The sequence below is a fragment of the Staurois parvus genome, unplaced genomic scaffold (genome assembly GCF_062004578.1).
Source record: "Staurois parvus isolate SC_StPar_1 unplaced genomic scaffold, SC_StPar_1.0 ptg001667l, whole genome shotgun sequence".
Lineage (NCBI taxonomy): Eukaryota > Metazoa > Chordata > Amphibia > Anura > Ranidae > Staurois > Staurois parvus.
The window spans coordinates 100,606-112,799 of NW_028319463.1; the positions used below are offsets into that span (position 1 = coordinate 100,606).

General features: G+C 51.7%; 1 protein-coding gene across 1 annotated transcript in view; it reads left to right on the forward strand.

Annotated features, from left to right (window-relative positions):
- Positions 1-12,194, forward strand: part of LOC149434820 (copine-7-like) — a 132,896-nt gene that overhangs the window by 73,744 nt on the left and 46,958 nt on the right. Inside the window, exons 8-9 of the mRNA XM_089663333.1 lie at positions 2,419-2,517; positions 10,411-10,497. Coding sequence (XP_089519459.1) covers positions 2,419-2,517; positions 10,411-10,497 — 186 coding nt within the window. The remainder of the gene's footprint in view (positions 1-2,418; positions 2,518-10,410; positions 10,498-12,194) is intronic.

A 12,194-nucleotide genomic window follows, 5' to 3' on the forward strand; every position in this document is an offset into this window, starting at 1 on the left:
GCAGACATTTGTCCTACACACCAAATCTGTACAGTCATTGCCTTCCATGGGGTCCGTACACCTCTAACCGTGCGTCCTGCTGCACCATGACGAGGCTCAATTCTCCTGATAAATGTTGCATAATGCAAAATAAAATGAAAACAAATCCCAGCAAGTAGCATCAGTCACATGCAAACTTTTGAAGGAAAGTTTTTGAGGAAGCAAACTCAATGTCTTCTGATCTCTTCCCGTTCATATGACAAAGAGTCAGGTGAGTGGACGGGGTATTACCAGGGGTGTATGTACCACAAGGCAAACAAGGCATTTGCCTAGGGCGGCGTTTTTCAGGGGGGGCGGCACTGCCCCTCGGAAGAAGGGATGGAAGAAGGGACACACACCACGGCATGGGGACTTGGTGGGTTCTGAGAGAGGGTGAGGGTTTCATGACGGTGTACACACAGCCCGACTCTAGTTCCATGTCCGGAGCTGTGAAGGTGAGTGTCTCTCTCTCGCTATGGGGGATGGTGGCTGGTGTATGGGGGGGCAGTGGTAGTGGAAGGCTCTTTCGGGTGGGGGGCAGGGGTGTTCTTGGTCAATGTCAGGCTCTCTCTGAAGGGGAGGGGGGTGGGGCGCCGATTTGTGTGTTGCCTAGGGCAGCACAAATCTTACATACACCACTGGGTATTACCTGCAGGTTTTGGGTACGATCCATTCTCCTGGGGTATTTGACGCAACTCTGAAACAAACTGCAAAGAAGATAATAAATACTCACCTGTCCCACTGACCATGCTGCCAAATGTAGATGTATTGAAGAGAAATCGCCACGTGAAGACCGTACCTCCAGGAGTGTCGGATTCCTGGTCCCGGACCTGGGCTATAGGGACAGCAGCAGCCTGTCACTGGGCTAAATCTACAATTTGAATGACATCTTCCCCCTGTACTGTGCCCTCCTGTCCCTGCTGTACTGTGCCCTCCTGTCCCTGCTGTACTGTGCCCTCCTGTCCCTGCTGTACTGTGCCCTCCTGTCCCTGCTGTACTGTGCCCTCCTGTACTGTGCCCTCCTGACTCCCCCCTGTACTGTGCCCTCCTGTACTGTGCCCTCCTGTACTGTGCCCTCCTGTCCCCGCTGTACTGTGCCCTCCTGACTCCCCCTGTACTGTGCCTCCTGACTCCCCCTGTACTGTGCCCTCCTGACTCCCCCCTGTACTGTGCCCTCCTGACTCCCCCCTGTACTGTGCCCTCCTGTCCCCACTGTACTGCGCCCTCCTGTATGCTGTACTGCTGTGCTGTATTGTGCCCACCTGTCCCTGCTGTACTGTGCCCTCCTGTACTGTGCCCTCCTGTACTGTGCCCTCCTGTGCCCGCTGTACTGTGCTCTCCTGTACTGTGCCCTCCTGTTCCCACTGTACTGTGCCCTCCTGTCCCTGCTGTACTGTGCCCTCCTGTCCCTGCTGTACTGTGCCCTCCTGTTCCTCCTGTACTGTGCCCTCCTGACTCCCCCTGTACTGTGCCCTCCTGTTTCCACTGTACTGTGCCCTCCTGACTCCCCCCTGTACTGTGCCCTCCTGTCCCTCTCCTGTTCCCACTGTACTGTGCCCTCCTGTCCCTACTGTACTGTGCCCTCCTGTCCCTCCTGTACTGTGCCCTCCTGATCCCCCTGTACTGTGCCCTCCTGTCCATGCTGTACTGTGCCCTCCTGTCCCGCTGTACTGTGCCCTCCTGTCCATGCTGTACTGTGCCCCCCTGTCCCGCTGTACTGTGCCCTCCTGTCCATGCTGTACTGTGCCCTCCTGTTCCCACTGCACTGTGCCCTCCTGTCCCTGTTGTTCTGTGCCCTTCTGTCCCTGCTGTACTGTGCCCTTCTGTCCCTGCTGGCAGGCTGGTAGGGGTCACAGTGCATTACTTTGCCCAGGGGCCCATGATGCTATTAGGATGGCCTTGATGCCCAACCCCTCCTCCTGTCCAGCCACAGAAGCCTTTGTATTATGTGAACTAATTCACAAAATACAAAGGCTTCTGTGAATGGGAAGCAGAGGGGAGGGGTTGGGCATAGCTTCTGTGTGTGCTTTTTCCAGCCACAGCCCTGAGTGTTTTTTCCAGGAGAGCCATAAAACTGTCAGATATAAATAACAGAGGTAAGTCCAGGAGGTGACACACACCTCATTGGACTGAACTCACTGGACATTTTACAAAGTGTCTGAATTACTGGATTTCCGCTTTAATTTACCTCAAAGCAGGTCCCTACTGGTTAGTGATGCAACACCAGCATCTATTGAACATGGATATCCCCATTGATGGTGGACGTGCCCTTTAAACGATCCCACTTGTTCCCCAGTCATCGGTTTCTTCGGTTTCTTGCTCTCCCTGCATCCTTGTAATCCTTCTCTCTTATCTCACTTCCATTTCCCCCTCCCCCCCTTTCTCTCTCTTTCCCTCCAGTGCCTAGTCTGGGATTATGACTCCCGTGGAAAACACGATTTTATTGGAGAGTTTTACGCCACCTTTGAAGAGATGCAGAAGGCAATCGGTGGGAACAAGGTGAGGAAAAGAGATAGAATTCACGAGGCGTGGGGGTGGGGAGCGTAAAAAATAGGCACGCGGCTTTTGAAATGTAAATCGGCGGTGGCATCTGTCCTGGAGTGACCCCGGCAGTGCTGACGTTCTTCCTAAAAGTCCTAATGAAACAAAAAGATCGACCAGGGGCTGGTCACATGACACAGCGCCTCCTATCATTAGGTAGTTAGAGCTCCAGGTGTGCATTGGATGAATGTTTTTCACGTTTTTGGACTTTTTTTTTTTTTTATACGAAGCTGCAAATTTAGTGCAGATTCCCCCCCCCCCCCCCCCCTGGATACAATCATCGATATTTTTGTTATTAAATTCTTTATGTAAATGTACAACCAGTGTCCTCCATTCCCCTCTGCCAATCCCTCCACTGCCCTCCAATCAGTGTCCTCCATCCCTCTCTGCCAATCCCTCCACTGCCCTCCAATCAGTGTCCTCCATCCCTCTCTGCCAATCCCTCCACTGGCCTCCACTCAGTGTCCTCCACCCCTCTCTGCCAATCCCTCCACTGGCCTCCATTCAGTGGCCTCCACCCCTCTCTGCCAATCCCTCCACTGGCCTCCACTCAGTGTCCTCCATCCCTCTCTGCCAATCCCTCCACTGGCCTCCACTCAGTGTCCTCCACCCCTCTCTGCCAATCCCTCCACTGGCCTCCACTCAGTGTCCTCCACCCCTCTCTGCCAATCCCTCCACTGGCCTCCACTCAGTGTCCTCCACCCCTCTCTGCCAATCCCTCCACTGGCCCCCACTCAGTGTCCTCCATCCCTCTCTGCCAATCCCTCCACTGGCCTCCACTCAGTGTCCTCCACCCCTCTCTGCCAATCCCTCCACTGGCCTCCACTCAGTGTCCTCCACCCCCCTCTGCCAATCCCTCCACTGGCCCCCATTCAGTGTCCTCCACCCCTCTCTGCCAATCCCTCCACTGGCCTCCATTCAGTGTCCTCCACCCCTCTCTGCCAATCCCTCCACTGGCCTCCACTCAGTGTCCTCCATCCCTCTCTGCCAATCCCTCCACTGGCCTCCATTCAGTGTCCTCCACCCCTCTCTGCCAATCCCTCCACTGGCCTCCACTCAGTGTCCTCCTTCCCTCTCTGCCAATCCCTCCACTGGCCTCCATTCAGTGTCCTCCACCCCTCTCTGCCAATCCCTCCACTGGCCTCCACTCAGTGTCCTCCATCCCTCTCTGCCAATCCCTCCACTGGCCTCCACTCAGTGTCCTCCATCCCTCTCTGCCAATCCCTCCACTGGCCTCCATTCAGTGTCCTCCATCCCTCTCTGCCAATCCCTTCACTGGCCTCCACTCAGTGTCCTCCATCCCTCTCTGCCAATCCCTCCACTGGCCTCCATTCAGTGTCCTCCATCCCTCTCTGCCAATCCCTCCACTGGCCTCCACTCAGTGTCCTCCATCCCTCTCTGCCAATCCCTCCACTGGCCTCCATTCAGTGTCCTCCACCCCTCTCTGCCAATCCCTCCACTGGCCTCCATTCAGTGTCCTCCACCCCTCTCTGCCAATCCCTCCACTGGCCTCCACTCAGTGTCCTCCACCCCTCTCTGCCAATCCCTCCACTGGCCTCCATTCAGTGTCCTCCACCCCTCTCTGCCAATCCCTCCACTGGCCTCCACTCAGTGTCCTCCATCCCTCTCTGCCAATCCCTCCACTGGCCTCCATTCAGTGTCCTCCATCCCTCTCTGCCAATCCCTCCACTGGCCTCCAATCAGTGTCCTCCACCCCTCTCTGCCAATCCCTCCACTGGCTTCGGCTCACCCAACAAATAAAATTCCAGATACTGACAAGGCAGTGGGGGCTACATTCCTACATACAGGGGACCAAGGCAGGGGGGGCTACATTCCTACATACAGGGGACCAAGACAGGGGGGCTACATTCCTACATACAGGGGACCAAGGCAGGGGGGCTACATTCCTACATACAGGGGACCAAGACAGGGGGGCTATGTTCCTACATACGGGGGGACCAAGGCAGGGGGGCTACATTCCTACATTCAGGGGGACCAAGACAGGGGGGCTATGTTCCTACATACAGGGGGACCAAGGCAGGGGGGCTACATTCCTTCATTCAGGGGGACCAAGGCAGGGGGACAACATTCCTACATTCAGGGGGATCAAGGCAGGGGGGCTACATTCCTACATACAGTGGGACCAAGGCAGGGGGGCTATATTCCTACATTCAGGGGGATCAAGGCGGGGGGGGCTACATTCCTACATACAGGGGGATTAAGGCAGGGGGGCTACATTCCTACATACAGGGGACCAAGTCAGGGGGGCTACATTCCTACATTCAAGGGGACCAAGGCAGGGGGGCAACATTCCTACATTCAGGGGGACCAAGACGGGGGGGCTACATTCCTACATACAGGGGACCAAGGCAGGGGGGCTACATTCCTACATTCAGGGGGATCAAGGCGGGGGGGCTACATTCCTACATACAGGGGGACCAAGGCAGGGGGGCTACATTCCTACATACAGGGGACCAAGTCAGGGGGGCTACATTCCTACATTCAAGGGGACCAAGGCAGGGGGGGCTACATTCCTACATTCAGGGGGACCAAGATGGGGGGCTATGTTCCTACATACAGGGGAAAGAGGCAGGGGGACTACATTCCTACATTCAGGGGGATCAAGGTGGGGGGCTACATTCCTACATACAGGGGGACCAAGGCAGGGGGTCTATGTTCCTACATACAGGGGGACCAAGCCAGGGAGGTTACACTCCTACATACATGGGGACCAAGACAGGGGGGCCACATTTCTACATACAATGGGACCAAAGCAGGGTGGCTGCATTCCTACACACAGTGGGACCAAGGCAGGGTGGCTACATTCCTACATACAAAGGGACCAAGGAAGGGGGGGCTACATTCCTGCATACAATGGAACCAAGACAAGATGGCTACATTCCTGCATACAGGGGGACCAAGGTAGGAGGGCTACATTCCTACATAAAGGAGGACAAGGCAGGGGGGCTACAGTCCTACATACAGGAGGACCAAGGAGGGGAGCTACATTCCAACATAAAGGGGCACCAAGGCTGGGAAGGAAGGGTGGCTACATTCCTACATACAATGGAACTAAGGCAAAGTGGCTATGTTCCTACATACAGTGGGAACAAGGCAGGGTGGCTACATTCCTACATACAGTGGGACCAAGAAAGGGTGGCTGCAATCCTACATACAGTGGGACCAAGGCAGGGTGGCTACATTCCTACATACAGTGGGACCAATAGAGAGTGGCAACGTTCCTACATACATTGGGACCAAGGTAGGGGGGCTATGTTCCTACATACAGGGGATACCAAGAGAGGGTGGCTACATTCCTACATACAGGGAAACCAAGGAAGGGTGGCTATGTTCCTACATACAGTGGGACCAAGGCAGGAGAGCTACATTCCTACATACATTGGGTCTAAGGCAAGGTGGCTACATTCCTACATACATTGGGTCTAAGGCAGGGTGGCTACATTCCTATATACATTGGGACCAAGGCAGAGGGACTACGTATCTAGATGCAGTGGGACCAAGGCAGGGGAGCTACGTCCCTGCATACATTGTACTAGGGCAAGGTGGCTACGTTCCTACATACAGTGGGAACAAGGCAAGGTGGCTAGGTTCCTACACACAATGGGACCAAGGAAGGGTAGCTACGTTCCTACACACAATGGGACCAAGGCAGGGTGGCTACGTTCCTACATACAATGCGACCAAGGAACAGTGGCTACATTCCTACATACAGTAGGACCAAGGCAGGGTGGCTAAGTTCCTACATACAGTGGGAGAAAAGTAGGGGGGCTATGTTCCTATGTACAGGGGGTACCAAGGGAGGGTGGCTACATTCCTACATACAGGGAGACCAAGGCAGGGGAGCTATGTTCCTACATACAGGGGGACCAAGGCAGGGGTGCCACATTCCTACATACAGGGGGACCAAGGCAGGGGGGCTACATTTCTATATACAGGGGGACCAAGGCAGGGGGGCTACGTTGCTACATACAAGGGAACCAAGGCAGGGTGGCTACGTTTTTACATACAGTGCGACCAAGGCAAGGGGGCTACATTCCTACATACAGGGGGACCAAGACAGGGAGGCCACATTCCTACATACAGGGGGACCAAGAGAGGGTGGCTACATTCCTACATACAATGGAACCAAGGCAGGGTAGCTATGTTTCTACATACAGTGCGACCAAGGCAGGGGGGCTACATTCCTGCATACAGTGGGATCAAGGCAGGGTGGTTACATTCCTACATACAGGGGGACCAAGGAAGGGGGGCTACATTCCTACATACAGTGGTAACAAGGCAAGGTGGCTACGTTCCTACATACAATGGAACCAAGGCAGGGTAGCTATGTTTCTACATACAGTGCGACCAAGGCAGGGGGGCTACATTCCTGCATACAGTGGGATCAAGGCAGGGTGGTTACATTCCTACATACAGGGGGACCAAGGAAGGGGGGCTACATTCCTACATACAGTGGTAACAAGGCAAAGTGGCTACATTCCTACATACAGTGGGACCAAGAGAAAATGGCTAAGTTCCAGTATACAGTGAGACAAATGTAGGGGGGCTATGTTCATACATGCAGGGGGTACCAAGGGAGGGTAGCTACATTCCTACATACAGGGAGACAAAGGCAGGGTGGCTATGTTCCTACATACAATGGAGCCAAGGAAGGGTGGCTACATTCCTACATACAGTGGGACCAAGGAAGGGTGGCTACATTCCTACATACAGTGGGACCAAGGCAGGGTAGCTATGTTCCTACATACAATGGGACCAAGGAAGGGTGGCTACATTCCTACATACGGGGGACCAAGGCAGGGGGGCTACATTCCTACATATAGTGGGACCAAGGCAGGGTGGCTATGTTCCTACATACAGGGGGACCAAGGCAGGGTGGCTACATTCCTACATACAGTAGGACCAAGGTGGGGGGGCTACATTCCTACATACGGGGGGGCTACATTCCTACATACAGGGGGACCAAGGCAGGGTGGCTATGTTCCTACATACAGGGGGACCAAGGCAGGGGGGCTACGTTCCTACATACAGGGGGACCAAGGCAGGGGGGCTACATTCCTTCATATAGTGGGACCAAGGCAGGGTGGCTACATTCCTAATACAGTCTGGCCATGAAGAATGAACATAGTCACCCTCTAATAGAAAGTCAGATCACGGCAGCAGAAAAATGGAATTTGGAGATTTGGAGGAGGCTGAGAGCAATGGAAAGGACTTTTTTGAGTTAAGAATACATTTTTTCACCAGAGTTTAGTGTCATTTTGAACTTGCATAGAATTAGAAACACCAGTAATTGGTTTACAGTATTAGAAAGTGTCTTTGAGATCTGATAATGATCTGCAGACAATTAGATAATGAATCTGGAAGGGATGGATGATACAATGACAGGATATACAGTACTGATGTGTGTAGTGCCGGCCAGTTATTCACTCAATAGACTGTTTGTTCAGACAGGTAAATCAATTGGCTGTCGAAAGCACTCAGTTACCTGCATTGATCTGATCAATTAATAACAAAGTCGATCAGCAGCAGTTTTGTACGCTCATCGATCGGTTTGTGGGAAATAACACAATTAGCACTTTAGCTGTAATTGAGCGAAGATAAAGAAAATCTCTCTACCAGCCCCTATGATTATTTCCATCCTATCTTGTGACAATGGATAACAATTATGCTGAAAACCTGCTAATATCTAATACCTTGGATTAAAATGTCAAAACTATTGGATCCATTAATGTATGTCCAACCTGATTTCTGAGGGAGCCATTGTTGTTGTATAATAAATATACATTTTCATGAATAATTCTTCTATGGCAGTGACTTCTCTTAGTGAAGCGGCAGAATGATGGAGAAGCTTGTCCCTGGGCTGACCACCAATATACTGATTGATGGCAATGCTGCATTGTGGTATCCAGGCCATCATGGATGAGCACGACTAAAGGGGAAAACTAATGTCAGTGCAGTGACCGAGCTATGTCACCCTAGGATAGGATGCTTGTTATTTGCAGGATCATCAGGTGAAAACAGGGGGGAAAGCCTTAAGAAAAGAAAATGGGTGCAGCCACCACATCTCACGATTGGTAATCTGCAAAATACAATATATTGCCCGCAGTATTGGGCCCCGCCCTTTCCACGCACATGAACTTTAATGGCCCCCCAGTCTTAGTCCGTAGGGTTCAATATTGAGTTGGCCCCGCCCTTTCCACGCACATGACCTTTAATGGCCCCCCCCCAGTCTTAGTCCGTAGGGTTCAATATTGAGTTGGCCCCGCCCTTTCCACGCACATGACCTTTAATGGCCCCCCCCAGTCTTAGTCCGTAGGGTTCAATATTGAGTTGGGCCCGCCCTTTCCACGCACATGACCTTTAATGGCCCCCCAGTCTTAGTCCGTAGGGTTCAATATTGAGTTGGCCCCGCCCTTTCCACGCACATGATCTTTAATGGCCTCCCAGTCTTAGTCCGTAGGGTTCAATATTGAGTTGGCCCCGCCCTTTGCAGCTATAACAGCTTCAACTCTTCTGGGAAGGCCGTCCACAAGGTTTAGGAGGGTGTCTATGGGAAGGTTGGACCATTCTTCCAGAAGCACATTTGTCAGGTCAGGCACTGATGTCGGGGGAGGAGGCCTGGCTCGCAGTCTCCACTCTAATTCATCCCAAAGGTGTTCTATGGGGTTGAGGTCAGGACTCTGTGCAGGCCAGTCAAGTTCCTCCATCCAAAACTGGCTCCTCCATGTCTTTATGGACCTTGCTTTGTGCACTGGTGCGCAGTCATGTTGAAACAGGAAGGGGCCATCCCCAAACTCTTCCCACAAAGATGGGTGCATGAAATTGTCCAAAATGTCACCGTAAGCGTTCCCTTCACTGGAACTAGGGGGCCAAGCGCAACCCCACACCATAATCCCCCTCCATCACTCCAGAGAACACGCCTCTACTGCTCTAGAGTCCAGTGGCGGCGTGCTTTACACCACGGCAACCGACGCTTTGCATTGCACTTGGTGATGGAAGGCTTGGATGCAGCTGCTCGGCCATGGAAACCCATTCCATGAAGCTCTCTACGCACTGTTGTTTGGCTCATCTGAAGGCCACACCAAGTTTGGAGGTCTTTAGCTATTGACTCTGCAGACAGTTGGCGACTTCTGCACACTGTGCGCTTCAGCATGCGCTGACCCCGCCCTGTCATGTGACGTGGCCTACCACTTGGTGGCTGAGTGGCTGTTGTTCCCAGTTGCTTCCACTTTGTTATAATCCCACTAACAGTTGAGCGTGGAATATTTAGTAGCCAGGAAATGTCCCGGATGGACTTATTGCCCAGGTGGCCACCTATCACGGGACCACGCTTGGAGTCACTGAGCTCCTGAGAGCGACCCATTCTTTCACCAATGCTTGTAGAAGCAGTCTGCATGCCTAGGGGCTTGATTGTATACACCCGTGTCCATGGAGGGGATTGGAACACCTGAATCACATGATATGGAGGGGATTGGAACACCTGAATCACATGATATAGAGGGGAATGGAACACCTGAATCACATGATTGGGAGGGGATTGGAACACCTGAATCACATGACTTAGAGGGTTGTCCTAATACTTTTGGCAATGTAGTGTATATATGTCTGTTGTGAGTTGGTGACTTTTAAGGTATTGAAAGCATTTGATTGGTGTGATAGCCAGGGGTTTAGCATTTTTAGAAGTAGGGGTCAGTAATGGGGGTCTCCATACTTCCTCACAACAGGTTTTCTTTAAGTATGCAAATTTCTGTAAGAAAGCAAATGATTTTTTTCCTACAAATATCTGTATTGTGTATGAGATCTGAGATCACTTTTCTTATCACTTTTTAGGTGCAATGGGACTGTATGAATCCAAAATACAAAATAAAAAAGCGAAATTACAAGAACTCTGGTTTAGTTATATTGTCTGACATGAAGGTGAGCAAAACTCCGGACTTTACTTTTCATGTGTTCATAATTGTCTTACTTCGAATAGAAGCCTAACAAAGCTGCACTGAGTTTGCAGATTCATGTGATCTTCCATTAGGATCCCAGCTGGTATGACAGTAAAGGTTGGAGGCTTCCACTCTCTTTCTCTTGATCAACATACTAGTTCTGGGTAGTTCTGAAAGTGGAAGTATCATCTACCTCCTGACTGCCTGAACATGCTTCACTGACAACAGTAGCCCTGAAGTACTCACCTTCACTGACAAAGCTGTTTCTATCTGGTATCTCATGGTGGCCAGTCATGTGACCAAATGCCTAGGAATATCGTGATCTCAGCTGGAAGGAAAGATCAGAGTTCCGGTTGGCTGATGCTCCTGTCATGCACCTGGTGGAGATTGAGTTGAAGAGGGGGCTTCTCTTGCACCTCTTGTCCAACACCTCAAGAAATGGTGATAGGGGATGTAAGGAAACTGAGTGGTACAAGGGATGATGATGCAGGTGTAGCGCCCTTAGCTTAGCTAGGTAAGTTTTTTTTTTTTTTTTTTAGATAGACACTTGTTAGAATCCTGGGATGAGTCAGCCTGGGAGTGGGATAGAGAGGTTACCTCAGGACAAGCTGGGAAGCCATAAAGATCAGGGCTTCTGGAGCCCTCCCTTCCAGATACTGCTGGAACTTTCTGAAAGAAGGGCGGAGGAGGGACAAATTTGCATGTTTAGGGGAACTTGGCCAATCCCCAGGCAGGAGGCTGGGCATTGTGGCCAAGGGCAATCCTTAAATGTGGCAGAGCCTGTACAACAGAGGAGTTGTTGGATTTGGGTGTTAGATGGACTAAAGGAAGGTGCTGGAGAGTGGAGCCTGGGAGGGAGGCCCAGGGAGGGGGGCCTACCTACAGGCTGGTTGCTGGACAAAAGGATTTCCAGTGTACCAAGTCTCCTAGGGAGGACAATCCTGCCAGCAGTGAAGGAGCCATCTCAGCGTAAGGCCTGAAAGCAGCTACAACCCATTAAGCCAACAGGACAGGACAGTGTGAGTACTTCTACAACCCCTGGGCCAGATAAAGGGAGAGGGCAGTCAGGTGCAATGCCAAACTAGTTCTCATCTGGGACTAGTTAACTGGCAAATCTTGGAATCCCTATACTTATGGATACCCCCAGTACAACCAGATGAAGTGGAGGGATTCATCTGGTGTCTGGGGATGTACATCAAGGGGACTTCAGTGCTTCTTAAAGAGACAGTGCTATTTTTCCTGATCCATATTTTTGGACAGTGTTGTTGCTAAGAAGATTGTCCTCAAGTTTGCAGTTGCTTGGGCATCCCATATACCCCTAGACCCCATTCAAGTTGTTAACCTCTCAATAAAAACAACGAAAAACCATCTCAAGGACTTGAGCTGACTCTGTATGTGATGTGGAAAATGTGTGTTGCCTGGCCATGCAAGGCTTAGAGGGATCCAAACAAAATCCAGTGGTTTCTGTGGGGCGCTACACAAGCATTATCAGCTGTTGGGTGGGAGGCATAGACAACTATTGCCCACCGGGTAAGAACCAGAGACAGAAACACAGTAGCACCCAATCTGTAGACCGGAGCAAAGCTAGGACACAAGCTGAAGGTCATCAACAGCCAGGCAGTGAAGTACCAGTTCAGAAGGCAGGGGCAGTGTCAAGATATAGTCCATGGTCAGCAACAG